This window comes from Ciconia boyciana, chromosome 5 (genome assembly GCF_034638445.1).
Source record: "Ciconia boyciana chromosome 5, ASM3463844v1, whole genome shotgun sequence".
In the NCBI taxonomy this organism is placed as follows: Eukaryota; Metazoa; Chordata; class Aves; order Ciconiiformes; family Ciconiidae; genus Ciconia; species Ciconia boyciana.
The window spans coordinates 78395652-78419079 of record NC_132938.1 but is presented as its reverse complement, the minus strand read 5'-3'; the positions used below and the strand labels follow the sequence as shown (position 1 = coordinate 78419079).

General features: G+C 37.0%; 1 protein-coding gene across 10 annotated transcripts in view; it reads left to right on the top strand.

The window, feature by feature from the left end:
* BLTP1 (bridge-like lipid transfer protein family member 1) overlaps positions 1–23428 on the top strand; it is a 131542-nt gene that overhangs the window by 97678 nt on the left and 10436 nt on the right. For 3 of the 10 annotated variants that reach the window (XM_072861365.1, XM_072861364.1, XM_072861372.1), the window contains 19 exons: positions 43–269; positions 1177–1307; positions 2791–2914; positions 3924–4033; positions 6379–6469; positions 6975–7037; positions 8617–8861; positions 9505–9720; positions 11054–11234; positions 12679–12871; positions 15128–15289; positions 15407–15546; positions 16650–16851; positions 17259–17462; positions 17578–17757; positions 20643–20780; positions 21145–21405; positions 22561–22711; positions 22986–23143. In XM_072861365.1, coding sequence (XP_072717466.1) covers positions 43–269; positions 1177–1307; positions 2791–2914; positions 3924–4033; positions 6379–6469; positions 6975–7037; positions 8617–8861; positions 9505–9720; positions 11054–11234; positions 12679–12871; positions 15128–15289; positions 15407–15546; positions 16650–16851; positions 17259–17462; positions 17578–17757; positions 20643–20780; positions 21145–21405; positions 22561–22711; positions 22986–23143 — 3177 coding nt within the window. Of the gene's footprint in view, positions 1–42; positions 270–770; positions 972–1176; positions 1308–2790; positions 2915–3923; positions 4034–6378; positions 6470–6974; positions 7038–8616; positions 8862–9504; positions 9721–11053; positions 11235–12678; positions 12872–15127; positions 15290–15406; positions 15547–16649; positions 16852–17258; positions 17463–17577; positions 17758–20642; positions 20781–21144; positions 21406–22560; positions 22712–22985; positions 23144–23428 lie in introns of all 10 variants that reach the window. The other 7 variants (XM_072861374.1, XM_072861370.1, XM_072861369.1 and 4 more) reach the window with 7 other exon arrangements.

Here is a 23428-nt window from a genome sequence, read left to right as displayed (position 1 = left end):
TTTTTTGTTTGGTTGTTTTTTTGTTTTTTTTTTTAAATACAGAAAGTAGTAGTGCTGGAACCTGGACACTGAATGTGTTATGGAAGATGTGTGGTATTGATGTCCACATGGATCCAAACATTGGGAAAAGATTGAATGCTTTAGGCAACACCCTCACAACGTTGACAGGAGAAGAAGATATTGATGATATTGCTGACCTCAACTCTGTAAACATAGCTGACCTTTCTGATGAGGATGAAGTTGACACTATGTCTCCCACTATACATGCAGTAAGTGGATCAACCAAAATAAGTGCTACTAATTGGAAAAGGCGTGACAAAGTCTTCAGTCAAATGGAAAGATCTTAGTCTTGAGTTGAGTCCAGCATGCTACTCCTTATAGCTCATATAACTCTTGTTGCAAATCAAAAAAGTTTGTGTCTTAGCTTTCTAACTCTGTATTTCAAAGGCAAGAAATCACAGATCATATTTCTACTGGTGTTATGTGGAAATATTAATCTGGATTTGAAAATATGGAGACACAATACCTAACTTCAGGTACCTGAATTGTAAAAGCTGTGGCTGTAGATAGCTTTTCTTAACAGGAGAGTAAGTTACTAACATGAGCAAATGAGAAAAAATTCTTTTTTGGTACTTGTACCCAATATGCTCCTGACCTTGCTTTTTGGTTTCACATAAAAACATTTTAAAAGAAGTTCTTTAATGGCTATCTTAAATAGCCAACAGTGAAAATGTTATTCCAGAAGACTAATGTGCCTGTTTGTTGTTTAGAAATCAGGTGGAGGTTCATTATGTGGAGATGCACGCAAGCTAACATTTGGGCAGCGGATTGTAAATCACCTGCTGGGTTTGAGCCCCCCAAACCATCGATACTCTGTTCCTGTAGAATATCTATTGGGGTCAGCGAAGTGTGATTCTCTTCAGTCTAGCAGATCACATATGAAAGCAGGCAGATCCTGCTCATGGGCACATGTATGTAGTAGTTACAGTGTGTCTAACTGAATGATGGGGTTTGGATCACTGGAAAAAATCCAATCAGCTGCCTTTTGAGATGAAACTGATTCTTTTGCATGCACTGGTCCAAATTTTAAGGTGTGAAATTCACTTTGCCTATTGTTAAATCGCACTTATGTCCAGTTTTTGATGACGGCATTAATTAAATGGTTCTTTCAAATAGGAGATTGTTGATCACAGACGGCAGGGAGCTTCTAGTATCCAACCTGGAGAACAGCGAGGAAGAAAATTTGTGAAACGTTTAGTCGATATTAGAGAACTCAATGAGCAAGCTAAAGTTATTGATGACTTAAAGTAAGTTGGGTTTGGCTTTAACTCGCACAAAGTTTGGGAATAACAAACTGCAGATGACTTTTTTCTTTTCTGTTCTTATCACATATCTTGTGCCATTGTGATGGTCAAGTGGAAATTGTTGTCTTTATTTAAAAATAAAAAGTTTTCCTTTTGGATTCCATAAGAAAAAAACTATATATGCAAGTACTCTCTCAAATTTCTCAAGTTCTTCCCCAAGTGTCAAATTAGTCTATATTCTTTCTGGTTCTGCATTACAATGGCTGATGATAATCAATTTCCTATTGATTCAAAATTGTAGTTCCATCTTGATTTATTATCGTGGTGATTACTTTAACAAAATATATTACTTTGTAACTGTAATAAGCTTAGTCTTCTTCACTGGAAGAAGAAGAAGAAAAATATTTGAATCGACTATTTTTACATCTTGTAGGTGGTACTTGAAAATTAAATCTCCTATGCTGTACTCGAGAGAACCCTGAAGAAAGATTTATTTCAAATTTCATAAATTTCATGTGAACTTCTAATGTGAATTTTATTAATAATTTTTTGCAGTCCTGGTTTGTTGGGCTTGCTTTTTTTTCATCCCCCCCTTCCCTAAGGCAGACTTACTATAAATGGATCTTTCTGGGATGGGAATACAGAGCTTGGTAATTATGTGTTAAATAATGAAGAGGAGACACATTTTACTGCTTGTACTTGGAATAAAATTGGTGTCACCGTTCAGAGGGCAATTGTGTCTGAACTTTGGATTCTAGGTTAACTGTTTCTTCTAGTACGAGTTCAAGAATCAAAATTATGTTTTGTGCCTGCCTTTTCTCAGTTTATGAATGCCTCAGTAAACTGTGATTCTTTCAAAATAGCAGTTGCTTTCCAGAGTTTTTTTTAAATTATTTAGCGGTGTGTTTTTTCTGCAGAAGGTAATCCGCTACAGAAGGCTGCCATTGGTGTGACAGGGCTTTGGACTATTACAGCAGAAGGATTTTTCTTCATCCTGCTGGGGATTCTCAGATTTGTCCATTATGTTTGTTTTTAATTAAACAGCTGTCATGTGATTTGAAAGTGTATAGGAGGTCCTTGATCTAGTTGTTACAACTAGGGCTTTTTGAAATAAGAGAGGTGCTGCATAGCCATTCTTATTCTCCACCTTAATGGGCATTGTGGTAGCACTGTTATTTGGGGGTCTCCTTGCATGCTAGTTTGTTCTACATCCTCTGTCTGCTCTGCTAAGGCACTTGGAGACAGAAACCTTAAAATCAAAGAGTCCTCTTAAGGACAAAATACTATGCCTGACAAAAAGTTGTATCATGGAACAAGAATAAATCTTCTGCAGCTATATTGGGCACTGGTCATAAGTAACTACTGAAAAAAATGAGAAAATGGGATAATTCCCAGGGAAAGCAGAATATCATTGCAACACAGATTTTGAAATGGTGAAAATAATGTCACCTATTTGTAAGATAACTCAACCGTGATTTATCCCCAGAAAATTAGGTGCAAGTGAAGGAACTATAAATCAAGAAATTCAGCGCTATCAGCAACTGGAGTCAGTGGCTGTGAATGATATCCGCCGAGACGTTCGTAAAAAGCTACGTAGATCCAGTATGAGGGTGAGCAGTGTTAAGTTCCTTTAAAAAATGATAGCACTTGCGTTGCATATTTCTCTTCTGCATGTTGATTAAAGTAAAGAAAATGTTAGTAATGGAAAACGAAGGTTAAGAACATCAAATAGTTCAGCAACTCCTTTACCTTTAGGAGCAGGCGGGAAAAGGTTTTTCTCCCTCGTAATAATGGTGATTAGGAAAATTGAAATTTCACAGATACTATAAGGTAAATGGGTTTATTTGCACACTCACAAAATAGTCAGAAAATGTGTATTTGAAGATGTCATTTACTACTCCTCTTAGCAGATTTTAAAATGATTCCTTATTGGACTGATGAATGCAGATGCAGAGGCAAGCATGTTAACTGCCTGGGCAAATGACAGATACCTGTTGTATTCCACTTGGCATGTGTGCTTTCTATAAGTGTGTTTTTTATATAAATATATAAATATTTGCGGAGTTAGAGGATGTAAAAATAAAAACAAGCTACTAAGGATAGATGCTAGAAGAAACTGGACAAAAAACCAAGCAGTGTTGCTGGTAATCCACAAACATATGTGGCTGTTGTCCCAGACCTGATAACAAACCTGGATAAACATGATTTTCAGTGTGTCCTAGTGCATGAGCTCCAAGTATGATGCTTCCTTAATAAGAAAAGATTTTTCAAATAGTGATCTGTTTGCAGCTCTTTCTCAGGTGTTCTCATTTTAGCTCATGTTCTTCTGTTACTGTAGTGGTAGCTAGGAAGGATGTCTAAGTGGTCAGATTGTTAGCTTTTGGGCATACTTTTCTCCTGGCAACAGGACATTGCCAATTCCAGCAAGTGTGAAAAGTGAACGTGTATCCAGAGGCAAGATGAAGATGCTGGCAAATGCTGATAATGAGATGCATTTTAACTATTATGGAACAAAAAAAATCTTTTTACTTTACTGGCACACCTGTGTAAAATAGTATTTTAGCTTGCCAGCGTTGTTCTCTGTGTTCTCAGTGTTGCATTTAAATATTTTTGTTTTAGGCTGCCTCCTTGAAAGACAAATGGGGTCTCAGCTACAAACCCAGCTATAGCCGATCTAAGAGTATTTCAGCATCAGGAAGACCACCTCTGAAGAGAATGGACAGAACAAGGTAAGCTGCTGGGACTTTGAGAGCTGTGATAGCAACAACAGCATGTGTAACAGGAAACATTGGACTTTGGCCCTAAGAGTCCTTTTACTATAGGCAGCATCTATATGTGGTGGAACTGGATAGGAGGAGGTCATTTCGGAAGACAAGCATGTTCTAAAAAGCAACTTCTCACCTTTTTTTTTTAAAAAAACTTCTTTTTTGACAGACCTAGTAGTATGTCAAATGAGAAGTTTCCACTTTTACAACAACTTAGGGTTTTTTTACAGAATCCTGCTTTCAAGATATACTGAAGAAACATATATAAGGAAAAATGGCATAGTGTAATCATTTCAATTTCTACACTTGATTTGCAATAATCTGCCTTTAAAAAAGGCTGTTGTAATACGAAGAAAAGGAGATTCCTTTTTTTTTGTGAATGATAATTTTCTTTTAATTTCTTCACCTGTATAACGTGTATTGGTTTTGTTTCATCATTTAATGGCTGCTGAGAAAAATGTAGTTGTATAATGATGCCTCCTAATAAAGTGCTTGCTTTGGTTTTAGAATACATATGTTTGAGTCTATTGCTCCTGTACATCCAGCTGAAGCATTCAAAGTTTGGAATTAAGAATGTGCTGCATTATTATGTATTAGATATAAAAGATTTTAAAATTAAAAAGATGGAGAGGAATGTTAGAATTCTTTGGACTTTTTTCTATGAGAACAGAAATTCTTAATAGAAATTTGTTTCAAATTTGAATACTTCTGTAGAAGTGAATAGAAATGTATAAATAATCCAGATGTGAAAATATGAGACAGCAGATATTCCAGCATAAAACCAGCTTTATAAGTACTCTAAAGTGAATTTTTCAAGGTGCCCTTGAAAAGGAATCTTTCTTCTGAGTTAATTAGCATTCTTGATAATTAAAGCAGAGCAAGTGTTGAAGGCATGAAGGTTCTAGTTCAAGATCTGTCACATGAAACCCACTTTCATTTTACCTTTTCACAAGGTTATCTGAAGAGAACCAGAAATTACATGGAAAAGATAATGGGGCTTTTCTGTTGCTCTATAAGAAACACAAAGTTCTGAAAAACTTACGAGTACTTTGGTTGTGAATGAAAAGTAGTATGCATATACTATAAGGCCAAATAATTAATTTCAGTTGCATCAGAGAATACATAATCTGCTAACTTGCTTTATGTCCCATGTGGTAGACCACAAATATCTTATTTTTCTATAGTTTCTGCATGTTGGCTCAGGATTGAAAAACTTGCCTAAAGAAATAAGCAGAGGTTGGCTAGCAATAGACTACTGGCCAAGTAAAGTGTAGCTTCCTTCTCTCTCCTTCCCCCCATCCTTTTTCCTCTTCATGTGCCCTAAGTGCTCTGCAGAGGGACCTGGACAGGCTGGATCAATGGGCTGGGGCCAATTGCATGAGGTTCAACAAGGCCAAGTGCCAGGTCCTGCACTTGGGCCACAACAACCCCATGCAACGCTACAGGCTTGGGGAAGAGTGGCTGGAAAGCTGCCCAGCAGAAAAGGACCTAGGGGTGTTGGTTGACAGCCACCTGAATATGAGCCAGCAGTGTGCCCAGGTGGCCAAGAAAGCCAATGGCATCCTGGCTTGTATCAGGAATAGTGTGGCCAGCAGGAGTAGGGAAGTGATCGTGCCCCTGTACTCGGCACTGGTGAGGCCGCACCTCGAATGCTGTGTTCAGTGTTGGGCCCCTCACTCCAAGAGAGACATGGAGGGGCTGGAGCGTGTCCAGAGAAGGGCAGCGAAGCTGGGGAAGGGTCTGGAGCACAAGGCTGATGGGGAGCGGCTGAGGGAACTGGGGTTGTTTAGTCTGGAGAAAAGGAGGCTGAGGGGAGACCTTATTGCTCTCTACAACTGCCTGAAAGGAGGTTGAGGTGAGGTGGGGGTCGGTCTCTTCTCCCAAGTAACAAGTGATAGGATGAGAGGAAATGGCCTCAAGTTGCGCCAGGGGAGGTTTAGACTGGATATTAGGAAAAATTTCTTCCCTGAAAGGGTTATCAAGCATTGGAACAGGCTGCCCAGGGAAGTGGTTGAGTCGCCATCCCTGGAGGTATTTAAAAGACATTTGGATGAGGTGCTTAGGGACATGGTGTAGTGGTGGACTTGGTAGTGTTAGGTTTACGGTTGGACTCGATGATCTTAAAGGTCTTTTCCAACCTAAACAATTCTAAGTGCTTCAGTTATGATTTTATACTTTCTTCCATAACAAAATCGTAAGTACTGACTGTACTTTTTTATTGCCTTATGTTCGTGCAGTTAAATGTTTGCATGAATGTAAAATCGTGTAGTAAAACTCAACAAGCTGTTGTGTTTTGGTTTTGCTTATAGCTCTCGACTAGGAGACAGTGAAGACCTCCCAGATATCCGTGTAGATGCTGCATCTCCTGGGCCAAGAGTAACTTTCAACATACAGGATTCTGTAAGAATTACTTTATATGCCATATAATTATATTTCCTGTGCCATTGGTCACAAGCTCATGAACTAGGTATACCTAGGCAGACCTGAATTGCTTGTATGTTTTTGTGTGTCTGTTTCTGTTAGTGTGTGCCTCAAATTATGGATGTGGGTTTGGTTTCTTAATACACGGAAATTAATTGAATTATTAGAGAAAATATTTGAATTTTTTTTTTCCTTAGGCTGACACAGTAGTAATACAATTGTTTTGGAATTTTTATCAGAAGTGTGCAAAAAATCGTCTAGTATTTTTTGTGTTTAAATATATTTAGAGTTTTGGAAATGGGTATTAGTTTGCTGTAGCCCTACAGGTATATCCTATGTGTTTGAAATGGATTGTTGAATCTTTGGTTTTGTTTGTTTGCTATGTTTTCTCATTTTTAAAATGTTCCTATTATGTTGTTTTTGCATGGTAGAGATTATTGTAATTGTTTTAATTTATATATATTTTTTTTCACTTCTAATTAAGTTGAATAAAACAGCTTTGGGGATTGCACAACAATCCAGCTGTCCAGGGGAAGGGTATTTTCAGGTATTTCTGAGAAGAAACAAGTATTCTTTGCCAGACAACTAATTAACCTCACAGGGAGCTGCTTTCCAATGTTTCATCTCTTTTGCACTCAGCTAAACAGAATGTATATCAAATTTGGAAATATTTAAATTTAAATATGTGAAGTAAGCAGAAGAACATGATTGATTGTTGATGAACTTTCCAGAGTGTTTCTACACCCTTATGTAGACCTAAAACTTGCTAGTTTTTGTAAAATGAATTATTGGAATTTTGTTTGTATATTTATGAAGACTGATCAAGGCTTATGTAAAGCGACGTAAGTTTAGCCTTGAAATGTGCTTTAGAAGAGGATTTTAGTGTGTGTGCTTTCATCTGTTACATTGTGTTCCAAGATTGCAGGCATCAACACCAGTACAAAACAATTGCTAGGTGGGAGGACATCTTCTCACACTTTTATTTCTGTTGGAATTCCTATATTTAATGCAGAGTAAAACGTTTTCAAGTAATAATGAGTAGAGAATGTGCCAAAACTTAATACTTAGAGAACAAATGGTGGAGTTTTTTAACTGCTTTAAAAAACATGTTTAGGGAAAATAGTAGAGATTATTTTTCTTCTTAAAAAAACCCCAAACAAAACAGCAACAAAAACAAAAAACCAAAACAAAACAACAAAAGCAAAACCAAACCAAACAAACGAAAAACCAAACTCCAGAGATAGTAATGTACTTTTTCTCCCTTCCAGCTCACCTCACGGTCCCAGGAAATAAATTCCTATTTCTGATAGGGAAGTAGAAATTAAACATAGAAGTGTGCTTTGCACATTTAAATATGTTCACATTTAAAAGCTATCCTATCTTTTTTTTGTTGTCGTTATATGTAAGACCAGTTAGCTTAAGTTTTGTTGGCATAGTGTTTGATAAACCTCTAAGTGTTTGACAGCATTTTGCTATGCCAAACGCTACACATTACGCAGGTAGTGCTGGTGTGAAACTAACACTTCTAGATATTTTTCACAGGCATTTTAAGAAGTTAACATTCGAAAATTGCTTGTGTGGTGCTTGTGGCGTGCTTTATGTGAGAAACAGGAGGCCCCTTTTGGAAATTTGGCTTGAAGTTCGTTTCGTGGTAAAGCACGTGTGCCCAAGAGCGCAGCCCAGAACTGCAAACCGGTGCCGTACATTCTGTGTTAGCATTCTGCATGCACACCTCACTAACGCCCCTGGGTGCCTCATCCCTCTACAAGGTTCATGTTGATTTTTGCTGTCTTTCATTCTTTTCTTTCAAAATATTTTTAAAAATTATATGAAATGTTTCCATTCCTTCTGATCGTGTGAATTGGGCAGAGCATGATACGTATTTAGCTAACAGACTGAGCTCAATCACTAGGCAATGGCAAATGTTTCCCCACCAAGCTTTCATTTCTTTCTTTTTCATAATCTGTCTTGCAATTTCTACACCTGCTGTCTCTGTATTATGAGGAACTTGGGAGTGAGAGTTTCTCATGGCACTCTTACTTTTTTATTTCCAGAGCTATCTAATGCATTCTCGATGGAAACGATATCTGTGGAAATTTAATATCTTTTTGTCTTTTTATAATCAGTTCCCAGAGGAGACAGAAATGGACCTTTTGTCTGTAACTATTGATGGTCCCTCCCATTACTCATCTACTAGTGAAGGCTCATGCTCAGTATTTGGTTCACCCAAAACTCCAGTAGTCTTCTCACCCGGCATTCCCTTCCAGCCTGAAGAAGGACGCCGGGATGACAGCTTATCATCAAGCAGTGAGGACTCTGAGAAGGAGGATGACCATGAAAGAGAGAGGATGTATTTTCATAGGAAACCACCGTAAGTAATGGTCCTAAGGAAGAACACAGAAATTAAGAAAATACACTTGAAATACTGACTTTAAAGCTACAAAATCTGTTACTGATGAAGGATTGAATTTTGCCTGAAGTGTGTATGTGGAAGGCAGGGGAGATTGTGTTTGGCAGAGGTGACTGTGAGGGAAGGAGGAATTCTGGTCTGAAAAGGAGGCAACTGTTAGAAATTTCAGGGCTTGGAACAGAATAAAAGAACTTGGAAAGTGAGTTTTTTGAGGCACGGGACAGGTTTTAGTGGGACCAAATGACAGATTTTTCAAATACAGCATAACTTTCAGTTTTATCCAGTTGTTATCCCTCCACAAAGTGCATGTAATAATGTAAATATTTACAAATATGAATATTATTGTATATATCTTTTTGTTCTTTTTCTTGATTGAGAATTTAAGAAAGGTTTAGTTCTTTGTAGGACCCTATACTAAGAAAGGATACTTAGTAATGTGTTAATGGAAGATGGATCACTGTGCTGCTGTGTATCAGATAAGACCTTTTCCAGAAAAGTTCTTAAAAGATTACATACTGAGTGTGGACGTAGTCTAAGAATGTCTCCTACCATCTAGTCAGGTAAATGTAATGCTAATATCTAATCCACACTTGTGCCTGTGCAGGAGTACCTCTCGCAAGAAAGCAACAGGCTTCGCTGCTGTCCACCAGCTGTTCACTGAGCGTTGGCCAACACCACCTACCAACAGAAGTATGACTGGCACAACCACGGAGAGAAATATTGACTTCGAACTTGATATCAGGGTTGAAATCGATTGTGGAAAATGTGTACTGCACCCTACAATGCTTCAGCAAGAACATGATGACATAGGTTTACGAAGGTAAGAAACGTGTTAGTTGCCTTATGAAGAACAGGGTATGAGTACTTGATTCCGCTTTAGCTGTTAAGTCTATCTGATATTTCCATCACTTCAGTTATGACTATATGCGCAATAATTAATGACTCTTAAGCACTGACCTGTTTGAAAAGCATAGAAGACATACGTATTAGTTTGTTACCATCCCTTTATTCGTAGTAATTATCACTACTTCATAGCACAACTACTTCACTGTAAGTTGCAATTGTTATGGCTGAGTATGGCATGGGGAGTTGCGTTTGTTTAGCAAGATTCATCATATGCCTCTCTTCTGTTTTTATTTTTTAAATTATATTTTATCTTTCATAGACAAAATGTTAGGCTTTCAAAGCACTTGGATTTTTTTTTTTTTTTCAGCCTCCAAAGAAGTAACTTTACAACTTAGTGAATCCACATAATGGTTTGACTAATAGTGGGGCTACTGTTCTTTCATGATCTCTGAGGGCTCCCATTATTTTCTGAGTGTAAAAGGATATTGATATTATGTGTCTTTCTTAATAAAATGCATTTTTTAATTATCCAAGGCAACAGAAGTGCTTTACTTCTGATCTTAATGAGGTTTGATCTGATCCTCAGTTTTTAAATTCTCCTTTTTTCATGTGTATGTGATTGGGGATCTAATGGCAGCTTTACATTACTTTTTAAAATTTGATATGTAGTGAATAATATGGTGAATTTTAAGAAACTTATTTGTCCACAAAGATAATTCTTAATAAGTATAGCATAAGGAAATGAGATTTACTTGTTTTAACTCTAATTGTAAGAAAAAGGAACAAATGAGAAATACTTTTTCTTACTGAGAGGTATACATAGGAGATCTGTAATTAGAGAGCAATTTGGTTTCTGTCTTTCCAAGACACTGTTTTCTAAGAATTCATACAGAAGGAAAAAGAATCTCTTAAGAATTTATGTGAAGACAGGCTTTACAGCAGAGAAGGAAAATTGATAAGTGTTTTCTGCATATCAAGGAGTTTTGACAGATCATGTTGAGTAATGTAGATGAACCTGACTGTAAGAGTACATTGGAAGGTGTTTCTCTAATGACATAACAGTAATTTTGTAGATTTTACTGCCCGAAATAATCACATAATGAAAATGGTGAAACGAGAGTGGGCAGACAAAAAGGGAGTAGAGGTCACAGAAAGTAAAGAGTAAAGCAGAGACTGAAATGCTTCCTTACAGAGTTGATACTACAAATTTGTTTTAGACATCTCTAGGTTTTTTAATACTAGAAAATATACTCTTATTAATATGAGTTTTAAGCTTGCTTTAATAACATGCAGTGTATTTATTTTAGGAGCTATGATCGGAGTTCCAGAAGTTTGGATCAAGAGTCTCCTTCAAAAAAGAAGAAATTTCAAACTAATTATGCATCTACTACTCACTTACTTGCTGGCAAGAAGGTGCCATCATCTCTACAGACAAAATCTAGTGATGTGGAAACAACAGTGTTTTATATTCCTGGGGTGGATGTAAAGGTAAAAGGAGTGTATAACTCAGCAGGGAAGCACTTGCTCTTTTTCTCTGCTCAAGTATGATTTCAAAGCAAATACATTGTTACAGGATGTACAAGTTCATATATACAGAGCACCTCGGCAAAATCTTTTTTCAGCTATGTTGATACTGCTAAAATAGGAGTAGTGATTTCTGTAATACTACATTGAAAACTGATAGATGCTTTTACCCTCATTTTCTTAGAGGGGGAAAAAACTCCAAAGTCTTGTATGTACCATCAAAAATAGAACTATGTCAAATGACACTCCATAACAACCAGTGTTTGTGATATTACATAATGAAAATAAATCAGTTCCATTAACATTTTGGTGTCTAAAATTAGACATTTGTTTTGGATATTTTCTTTTCTGACAGGTAATTTTATATTGTATGCCCTTTTTAAATAAGGGAAGATCTGTTCACTGTTGGTAATTCATGGGAAGGGCAGCTTAGTAGTTGGCCCACTAACACATAAAGCTCTCTTACTGTGTCTTCTGTGTTGCTTATTATAGCAGTCAGAGTCTTGGTATAAAAACTATTTTTTAAGACAGTGTTCTCTCAAACACCGTCAAACTGTACACCCCACTGTTTTTTTTTTTAATCATTGTTTCTATATCCTAGTAAGAAAGGGTGTCAACAGAAATGTTCTTGTGTTTGTGATTTGAAATCCTATGGAGTAAGAACAGGAAAAATAGGTCACTGCTGCATGGAAACTTCATGCAATTCAGTTGAGGCAATGCTATAAATCAAATGCCCTTCACTTGAAACAGCCTGGCTTTTCTAGTCTTTCGATGTGGAGGGGCTACATGTGTCCATGTTCCAGTATCCCAGGCTATCTTCAGGGATAACAGTTATGCCTCAGGTCCTGCCCGTTGCTTTTAGTCAAATTTAGGAATAACTAAACATTCTCTACAGCTTTTGTTATGTTCTGTATTTTCACTGATAGTGTATTATGCACATATGGGAGGTGTGAACTTTTGGAATATTTTACTATTTTTTATTTTTTATGCAACTTTCTGTATGCTGGTGTTTAGTAGTGGAATAGTTCCACCACGCAGTAAGACAGAAAGCAAGCTATGCGGACAGGAACAAATAGTTGGTGGCGCAGGATGTGTACAACGTAACAGAGTGGAGGAGCAAGCTTCAGGCATTGTTCCTAAATAGTTCATTTCCTCTGTTTCTCTGTGTTTCCTTGATTTTTTTTTTTATAGTTTATTAATTTATCTTTTTTTTTTTTTTGTACAAAGATTTCAGATCTTTATGTGGATCGGCTATATCTGTAGAACATTAATTGGAATGTAACATATCTTACAATGATTTTTTTGTAAATAATGAAAAAAAATTTTTGAAGGGAAGGAGTGACACCAAACTGCTGTATAGGAATTGAGCTACTTGTATGAAGTAAATTGATCTTTCTTTGCTTTCCAGTTGCACTACAACTCTAAGACTTTAAAGACTGAATCGCCAAATACTTCTCGAGGATCCTCTTTGCCAAGAACCCTTTCCAAAGAGTCCAAGCTGTATGGTATGAAAGATACTGCCACATCTCCTCCTTTATCTAGCACTATCCACAGCAAGACTAACACCTTACTTCCTCCCCAACCCCCACCCATCCCATCAGGTACTTATAGACAATAACCTTCTAAAACTATCATGGATATATATCTTTCCTTCATGTAATCTACTGGCTTTAGATCTGTCTGCACATTACCTGAAGCACTGTATTGATGAACTCTTAACTTCGGCTGCAGAAACCTGATCCCAAAAGCATGAATGCAGTTCATAAAGCTGCATTTTTAGAAATCTCTTGCCAAACCAGTCTCAGTAATATTTCTGTCATAGTCACCATATCCCAGTGATGGGCTGTCACTGCCTTTTCCCTGTTTTCATTCAACAAAATAATGCTTATTACTGGAAAGCAAAGCTTAAGTATCTGTATAAAAAGTGAATGCTGGCTGCTTTATTCTTCATAATCCAAGAAAAAAAAATTCAGATGAAACCTTGCTTCCATACATTACACTATTCAAAGAATACTTTCAGCTTTTAAGTGCCTTCTGCCACAAAAGTAATACGTAAATTATTGCTTTCTGGAACTGGGTTATTTCTTGTAGTACTGAAGCAGCTGTTTAGCTGTTGTTTGTATTAATCAAAATACCAGATTAGTGTCCTGAACTGTTGTGGGCCCTTAAATAACCATGATTTGGAGTAACATGAGTTCTAATACTTGAAGTTTTGTTTCATCTCCAATGATTCCTGTTTTCAAGCAGGAGTCCGTTGTTACATCATGTCAGATCTAGAGGTATGTAGATTGCACCTCCAACTTCTGAGACATTCACTGTTCTCTCCTTCAGTATTTGAATATCACTTTAAAAACAAAGCCAAAATTTTGTTGACATTTGATGAGCAGGCAAAATTAATAACTGAAAAAAGTCATCTGTGGGTGTTTTGGGGTTTTTTGTCATCCGTCCCCCGTCCCCCCCGTCCCCCCCCCTTTTTTTTTTTTTTTTTAATAAAACCAATGGAGATGCTGGGAGAGAACAGTGAAATGGGGACACCTTCCTCAATTATCCATGCTGTTGAAGCATTAACTCTTACTCCTTTAAGTGTCCATACTCTTTATGATTCCTGAATGTTGTGTAATCTTGGTTTGTACTACTTTTCTACAATTTTGTTTTGTATTTTCCTATCCTCTTTCCAATTTATCCATTTTCTTTTCCATTCCATTTATCTTTTCCATTTATCTTTGCCTTTTAATTTTTACCATGTCACATCCAGTTACTGAGTCTTGTTGTTTTTATGTCTGTAAGCTCTACATTTGGTGGGGGGCTTATGGAAATTGCATTCATACAATGATATAAATGTCTCCCAAAACTAGGGGTTGCAATTACTGTATTTATTTATGCATTGTATTTTTATAAATATTTATTAGTTCTGAATTGTTTTGAAACACATTTATTTTTATTTATATTACTCTTTTTATATTGCTTTTCCTTTGGAATGGAAACCACCTTGTCTTATTGTCTTTGGTCTCCAGTAAGAGCAAGATAGGACAATCTAGTCAGAGGCACTAGACAGAATAGTTTGCATAGAATGAAAATTCAGTGCTTGGTTATTTCAGCAAAAAACATTATTTTTAAGCTCTGTTTTAGTCGCTTAGTTAATGTTTATATTTTTCTTGGAGAATTTAAAACCAATATCTTCGTTTATCTCCATTCTAATAGCTGTTATTTCATAGAGGTGGTAATTGAGCTGGTACTAATACCTTCTGTGCATATTTATATTTTGGTGAGCGTGGATCCAAGTGCTAGCCTCTTCCACAGATTTAGAAGACAACAATCTTTTTATTAGTTTATACTCTGGCTAGCTCCAAGCTTTTAAAAACGCTGGCTTAGAATCTTTAGTTATTTTTTGCATAAATGTAATAGGACTTGCCATTTACAGTTTTAATTTTTTGATGTATTTTCTCAGTTTAAACTGACATTCTTCCCAGGCTCATGTATTTATTTTTCCTAATTCCATTTTCATTTCCAGTCAGCTGTGGTTACTTTGCATTGTGTATTTGGAGAAGCACTGTGTGTGTCTGATTTCAGTGCTCTTTTTGAAAAAGCAAAGTGGTGACAATGACATAAGAGTGCTTGGTCAAGAACATGCACAATGGAATTACAATCAAGCATGACAGACTAATAGTTGTTTTTGCACAGTTTTCTTAGTGAAAACTTACGGCTTAATATTTTCTAACCCATCTGATTTATGCCTTTTCAGATGATGATACAGAGAATTAAAGGAAATGGCTGTTAGTTATGAAGTATCATCTAATGTTTATCAGTTACTGTTGAGTGGTATTAGGTTAGACAAATTTATCTTTTAAATGTTGCAGCCAAAGGGAAAGGAAGTGGTGGAGTGAAAACTGCTAAACTATATGCATGGGTTGCACTCCAGTCATTGCCAGAGGAAATGGTGATTAGCCCATGCTTACTGGACTTTCTAGAGAAAGCTCTTGAAACCATTCCGATTACACCCATTGAAAGGAATTACGCAGGTAAGTTGCATGTTTGTATTCTAGTACTCTGTGCTTTTTCTTTTTGTCTTCTGGTGGCATTGAGCTGCTCTTCCCTTTAAATTCCACTTTCTAATGAGTTCTTGTACTTGTTAAAAGCTGTTAGTTCACAGGATGAAGACATGGGACAATTCGATATACAAGATCCCTTAGAAGAGTCCACAACATCATTAGTATCGTCCTCGACATCAGCATATTCATCCTTCCCTGTAGATGTGGTGGTTTATGTACGAGTTCAGGTGAGGCTTTAACTCAACATTCAGTATAGTAAGTAACTCCAGTCACAGTCTTTGAGACAATCCATGCTTCTAAGTTTGCTTTTTAAAAAATAAAAAATATTTTCAAGTGTCCTTTCTGAGATATTCAAGTCTAGTGTGATGATAAAATAGAATTTCTTTCAGGAGAAGTTCTGACATATTTTAGTCCCATGGAGACCAACAGAAATGAGCTATTTTGAGAAGTCACAAAAGTTCTGAGCATTTTAATCATTACTTCTTCCTTGTCTCTTTAGGACTCTTTTTGAAAATATCTTTCATAACTAGTATTTATGAAATGGTACCATTGTTTATAGGTACCATTACAAAACAAAAATAATAATTAAAGATTTTCTCAGTTTACGTGGAAAGTGTAGGAAGGTACAGTTATCTACAAAGCATATTCATACTGCTTAATATTTGATGTATCTGGGCTTTTTATATGTGTCAGAGAGAAAAGTGCTACCACAGTGTGATTCAGAGCACTTGAGCTTGATCTGAATGTTGGTATTGTATTTTTGCACTTTGCTTAAACCTCATTTTTTCCTGGTATAAACTTGATTATGTTCCCAAATTGAACAACATATTCTAACAAATGCTTTACATATATATATATATATATATATATATATATATATATACACATACACACTTATAAAAATTAACCACAACAATCTCTCAGCTTTTACTGCAAACTCGTCTGGCCAAGAAAGTGTTGAGGAGAGCTGAGGCTTTCAGCTCAGCTGATTCTCCATAGTTCTCGCATGAGATGAGTGAAGCGATTAATTGACTTGGGGAAGAAGAAGAGAGGGGGATGTACATGTCCTCTGCTGCATCCAGGACTCCTGTGTTTGTCTTGTAAAAACTGGTTCCAAATAATAGCCCTGGTGTTGGAGGGATTCCCTGAAATTAATCTATCTATATGAACTTGTATACAGTTACCTTACTAATTCTAAAACCAGCCTGAACAGGTTGTAATTTGCTCAGATTTAAAAAATAAATACACAGCACTTTGTAAGTCAAACTGGGGATGCTTTTAGTATTTCATATTTGTTCACTGAATGCTGTATTTTCTTTCTGTGTTTCAGCCCTCTCAAATCAAGTTTAGTTGCTTGCCGGTATCGAGAGTTGAATGTATGCTGAAGTTGCCTTCCCTGGATCTTGTTTTCTCGTCAAACCGAGGAGAACTGGAAACATTAGGCACAACGTATCCATCAGAAAATGTGTCAATTGGTGGCAGTACTTTACAGAGTGGCTCAAAGAATTCAGTTAGTAAATCTGGAGCACCAGGTAATATGTATATGAATGTTTATACTATATGTGGCTTGTAGCATAAGTAAATATAATGTTCTGCTGTCTAAAATTAGAGCAGAAGATAAGCTTTTACACGATTTAAGGCTAGACATTTATGTATTAGTGAGTTCAGTAGGATTTCTTCATGTTGTATCAGTTTTCTGTAAAAGCTTGCACATATACAGTATATTGGAGTTTTTCTTGCATCGGTTAAGTGAGTTCAGTTATCTCTTACAAAAAGCTAGCATCAATACATAGAATATTTAAGCTACATTGCTGCTACAAAGGCATAATTTGATGTGCATTTGGTCTGTTTAATATTGCTGTTAACAGTCAGTATTACTTCATGTTTGAAAATGCTTTCGTACTAAAACTAACTCTTACAAAAAAAAATGTGACTTCAGGTTCATCCCCTGGACTAGGCAGCCCTCTTGGCAGAACACGGCACAGTAGCAGTCAGTCAGACTTGACTACTTCCAGTAGCAGCTCCTCAGGCCTGAGCTTTACCGCCTGCATGTCCGACTTTTCCCTTTATGTGTTCCATCCGTATGGAGCTGGCAAACAAAAATCTGCTGTTACTGTTCTAACACCTGGATCAGGAGCCTTAGGTATAGAACAAGTTTTTGTTTGCTTTAATGAACATTGTTCAAGTTTGGTATGGTTTTCTGAACTGAAGATTTGAAAAGGTCGCAGAATATTAAACTTTCTCCTTTCTATTTCTAGGTAATGTGGATGAGGAACCAACTTCGGTCACTGGCCGGAAGGATTCTTTGAGCATTAACCTTGAGTTTGTGAAAGTCAGCCTGTCACGAATAAGGCGTTCCGGAGGTTCCTCCTTTTTTGAGAGTCAGTCTGCAAGCAAAGCTACCAGCAAGATAGATACTACATTGATAAACATATCTGGTAAATGCTTTTTTCATTTTAATCCCATCTATTCATCTAATTAGAGAACTGCTGTTCCAGTGGTAGACTTTACTCTCAGCAGCTTTTGTAGATGTTCTACAACAGCCATCTACTTGTAGTGTGTAGTAAAATGTTTGCTCTTTTTGAGTGAAGTGGGGATTGACACATTACATTTTAATGGTACTCAGAGTACCTATCTGCAGATGCACCTTTTTAACCTCCCAATTCATTTAATGTAACTAAATGGGCTTGCTAAACCACATCTCTGACATCAGTCCGTGTGACTTAATGTGACCCTTGAATATTTTGAGATTGTACTGGCTGTGGCTAGGATGGAGTTAACTTTCTTCATAGCAACCCATATGGTGCCGTGCTTTGAATTTGTGGCTGAAACAGTATTGATAACACACCAATGTTTTGGCTATTGCTGAACAGTGCTTGCACAGCCTCAAGGCCTTCTCTCTTTCCCACTCTGCCCAGGAGGGGACACAGCTAGAACAGCTGACCCAAATGGATCAAAGGGATATTCCACAGCATGTGATGTTGCGCTCAGTAATAGAAGCTCAGGGAAAGGAGGAGGAAGGGGGGATACTGGTGGTTATGGCATTTGTCTTCCCAAGCAGCTGTTAGGTGTGCTGAGGCCCTGCTTTCCAGCAAATAGCTAAACATCTGCCTGCCAACAGGAAGCAGTGAATAATTTTTTTTTTTTCTTCACTTGCATGCACAGCTTATGCTTTCCCTGTTAAACTGTTGCTACTTCAATCCACAAGTCTCCTTGCCTTCCTTCTGTTTTCTCCCTCTCCCACAGGAGACTGGAATGAGTGAGCAGCTTGGTGGCCATTTGGCTGTTAGCCAGGGCCAACCCACAACAGAGATAAAGCCTAAATTGTTTGTGTTTAGTCAGCTTTAAGTTACGTGTCATTTTAGTTGTATTGCTGATATTTCTGTCAGGCTATCAGAAGGAAGTGATTTCAAGTCATTATTTAGTAGTAATCTTAGTACGTCAACTTTATTATATGGTCTTAGCATGCAAAAGAGGGTGGTTATTTTCCACCTGATGGCACAACGTATATTTTTCTTCAGATATATTACCCCACAGTATACGTTAGCTTTGTACCTGAGAGACTAGAGTCTTTGAATAGTATTGTTTGTTGAGCAATATCTACGCCCTTCAATTTTTAATCCTGTTTCTTGAGAACCCCAAAAGTGTGTATGACTGCAGTGCGGTAATATATGACTACATAAACAGCAATGAGATGGAACATGTAATGCTAATCTGTTCTCACTTGTGTAATTTGTTTCAATGACAAACTCAGTAGCCTAGTTAGCTTTTAAATATTTTTATATTAGCTATACCAGTAGTTCGTTTCCCATCAAAAAAAAAAAAAAAAAAAAATCCTTCTTCCTAAAATATTTCATTTATTCCTCACTGTCACACATCATTAGAGTTAAAATAGTGGTTTTGAAATCCTCAAACTCTAAATATGCCATTTCACTTCGGTGTGGCCATTGTGAATCTGTTTTACTGCTGGTGATCAAAAAGAGCGATGATAATCCAAAAATGTATGTATGTTAGAGCAATCAGTTGAAGGGACTACGAATCACTAAGAAAAAGTGTACAATGAGGGTTGGGCTTTGGGCTGGGTTTCTTTTCAGCTTGCTTGGTGGAATTCTGCTGTGTTTTCTTAATGTGTTACCCTGCACTAACTTGCTTGCTAAAGTTAGAAAGCAATCGCAGTATGCCCCCAGTGTCTATAAGTCTCCACATACAGGAGCGAGCAACAAGGGAATGAACTTCAGCAGGCCACCCAGTGCCCTAGTGTGAACACTCTTTTACGTCACTGTTCCATCAGAACAGAAAGATGAACAAACTCAGATTCTCATTGCTGATTCATCTCTTAATACATTTTATAACAGAGAAAAAACAGTATAATAATAGAACTTTATGTTAAATTTATTCCCAAAGTTGGTTAAGATTTCAGATGGACCTAGTTCAGTAAACACTAACATTTTCATAGCCCTCTCTTCAGAAACAGGTATTTCACAGCTCTCTTTTGTTACCTGAATAGGACAAAATCTTTTACAGACACTCACCCTTTTTTTCCTTTTTTATATGAAAAGTAGAAATAGTCTAGTTTTCAAGCAATCTCCCCATGGGGGGAGGGAATCGAAGTGGACTATGTAGCACAATTAAATGTGGTATTATAGAGATGATATACTGTGCTTATTAAAAATGATAGCTGAATCTCCTAGATCACAAGCTGCTGCCTTAGTGTTCTTCGTGATATTTTTGTTGGTTTGGGTTTTTTTTTGTCTGACATTTGCTGTGTGTTATTATCCTGATTCTGGCTGTAGTGCTGCATGTCTAACTCAGTGATGTAGTTCTGCAGTCTGTATTCAGTTACTAGCTGTCAAATTTCACCACCTTGCCAGCTGGTGCCTAGGAGGCTACAGTGAGAGCTGGACTCCTGAATGCTCAAGGAACCTTGAAGTAAAAGTGGGGTTTAAAGATTTCATTTATTTATTTATTTATTTCCCCAACTGCACATGGGATCCTGACTTACTGGGCAAACAGCAGAGTGGTTGTGATTAATCTGCCATTAAAGCCCTCAGATGAGGAGTCTGAGGCACATACCACACAAGTAGGACCCAACATCAGTTATATTCTTAGGTTCCATCTTGCCTTTATGAAATGTGTTTGTATCTAATATTGGATTTGGAGAAATGGCAACGCCTCAGGAAAAGTATTTTTCATTACGGCAGAGACTATACTGCTAGGTAAAGAAGTATTTGACTATGTTGAACACCTATTAATTAGATTTGCTTACCGAAACCTGCTACTACTGAGAGTTTACAGTTGTGTGTATATGCTTTTTCTTTTTCAGCTGTCTGTGATATAGGATCTGCTTCTTTTAAATACGATATGCGCCGACTCAGTGAGATTCTAGCCTTTCCAAGGGCTTGGTACAGGAGAAGCATTGCTAGACGGCTTTTCCTAGGTGATCAAACAATAAATCTGCCAGGTAAGATACTGCTTCTTATCATGAAAAACTTTTTGTACAAGGGGTTATAGTAGCAATTTTATAAACCTTTATTACCGGTGTATTATTACATATGTGACTAGATGTAAATGTATTACAATTTACTCCATATGCAGTCACTCTAATAAGTTTAACAGAAAATCCTAGAAAGAAGAAATGGAAAATTTCTAAAGTGGGTCATTGAATTATTTGAAGAGCTTATATTAATGAAGACAGTAGAAAACCTTTAGTTACGATAAATGGAATATGTTTTGACACTCTCCAAATACTTCTTAGTATATGGGAGGATATTGTTAAACAAAAATGAAGTAGTTTTTCTGCCTTTCATGTGCTGCTTTTTTTCCAGTAGCATCGGGTCCTGGAACACCAGATTCAATTGAAGGGGTAAGCCAGCATCTCTCTCCTGAATCATCACGGAAAGCATACTGTAGGACGTGGGAGCAGCCCTGCCAGTCTGCTTCATTTACACACATGGCACAGTCACCTAATGTTTTTAGTGAACATAATGCAAGCAGCAGTATGTCACCTGGGACAGTGTCTCATAGCTTAAAGTCTCCAGCTGTTACAAGATCTAGGAGTGTGTCTGACTCTTCAGTGCCTCAGAGAGGTTAGTAGACAATGATTTCTTTAGTTTTTTAAAGTATTTCCATCAGCTGTATGAAAAAAGTATGTCAGTACTGCTTGTAGAAAGCAACTATAAAATACTGTTTTCCACTGTGCCTGGGAGTGGAAAGTCAATGGCTTGGAGAAGGAAAAACATCTGAAATGGATGAATCAAAATGTAGCTTGTTAGAGTACTTTCTATAAAATTGCAGTTTCTTTTACTAGAGCAGGAGTTGTTTAGCTGGGGTTAGATGAGTTCTTCAGCTTACTTTGATTGCATTGTCATCACCTTGGCTCTCTATTCTCATCCAAGCAATTATCACGCTCTTAGCAGAGGGTCAGTATCACAGCTCACAGGTAAGGTCAGTTATTTCATTTCAGCTGAGACTTTGAACTCATATGAAGAGGTCTAAATAAGGTTATTTTCTATATAAGAAATAAAGTAACTTTTAATTTCTTTTACTACAAACATTATTGTATTGTATCTTACAGCAGTGTAGCACTGGCTGTGTGGAATATTTATGGCATTAGATATAGATATTTAGAAGTATGGTGCTTATTTTACTCTAGGAAAAACACCTGCGAGAAAAGAAAGGACAGGTATTTTGTCTATTTAGTAAGCAAGCAAGATGTTCTACATGAACAGTTTTTAGGAGAAGACACAGTTGGAGAAGGATTTATGGCTGGTCGAGTGGCTTGTTCATAGGAGATGCAATTTCACAGAGGCTTGTAAGGGTATTGCCAGGATTTTTGTGAGAAGAGCAAGGAAAACCCAAATACTTGAAATTCTGTCTTGTCACTTGTGCAAATAACTGCTACCTGAATATTCAAATACTAATAATTCATTTTTTGAGTACACTGGTATTTTTAAACAGTTAAAGAATTTAAAATATGCTCTTGCATGACTGACTGCAAATTAAAAATCTTTCCTCTTAAAGATATTAGTAAAAACAAAGGTGTAAAATGAATCAATTTCTATGACAACTAAAGCACCACATATTGCAAATCCTCTAGTTCTCACTTATCCTTACTCGTAGTTTTGTGGTGCTCCTTAAATATGGTGTTATTTTGTCCTTTTGTAGTATGTACAATGTATATATAATGTCAGTTTTTCCTAGCATGGGGAATAATCTAAATTTTTGTCTTCTTTTTTGTTTAGATACTCTCTCAAAAACATCAACTCCATTTAATAAGTCAAATAAAGCTGGAAGCCAGCAAGGAACACCATGGGAAACACTGGTTGTATTTGCTATGAACCTGAAACAATTAAACGTTCAAATGAATATGAGCAACGTAATGGGCAATACTACGTAAGTATAAAACAAGCATGTTTTAACAGACGGTGTTGTTTTGCGGGTAAAACCCCAATTTCCCCACAGATTGTTTAACAGCCTGTTGTCGTCTTGCTTTAAAATCCTAACTTTTTCAGTTTTGAACTGTGAAGCCCCTCATGAATACTGGTAGATGCTTAATCCTGAAGTCATATGTGCCTAAACCATGTTATTTACTGCTTTCCAGTAAATAATTTTCAGTTTCTCTTTTGACAGCCTGGAAAATTGTTGTCTATTTTCACCTCTGTTCTAGGTGGACCACCAGTGGCTTGAAAAGCCAGGGTCGTCTATCTGTGGGTAGTAGCAGAGATCGGGAAATCAGCATGTCTGTTGGCTTGGGAAGATCACAGTTGGACTCCAGAGGGGGAGTTGTTGGAGGTACCATAGATGTTAATACCCTGGAGATGGTGGGTAAGTTGGAAAGCTGCCTGGTATTAGTATATGTTCCAGACAATAAATGTGAAAAACTCACGTTGTGAACCTGCTAGTATATAAAAACTGCAGATTCTTACTTGTGCATTCTGACTATGAAACACACTTTGAATTGAAGGGATAGCCACCTGATCAGGGGCTGATTCAGTCTCAGGGTTGCTCTAAAATTACACTATCTAGTTGTGCAACCCTCCAGCCCCCTTCAGCTGTCTGGACAGATGGCAACTGAAAGATTTGATGGCATTTCAGCTCCTCCTAGAATTT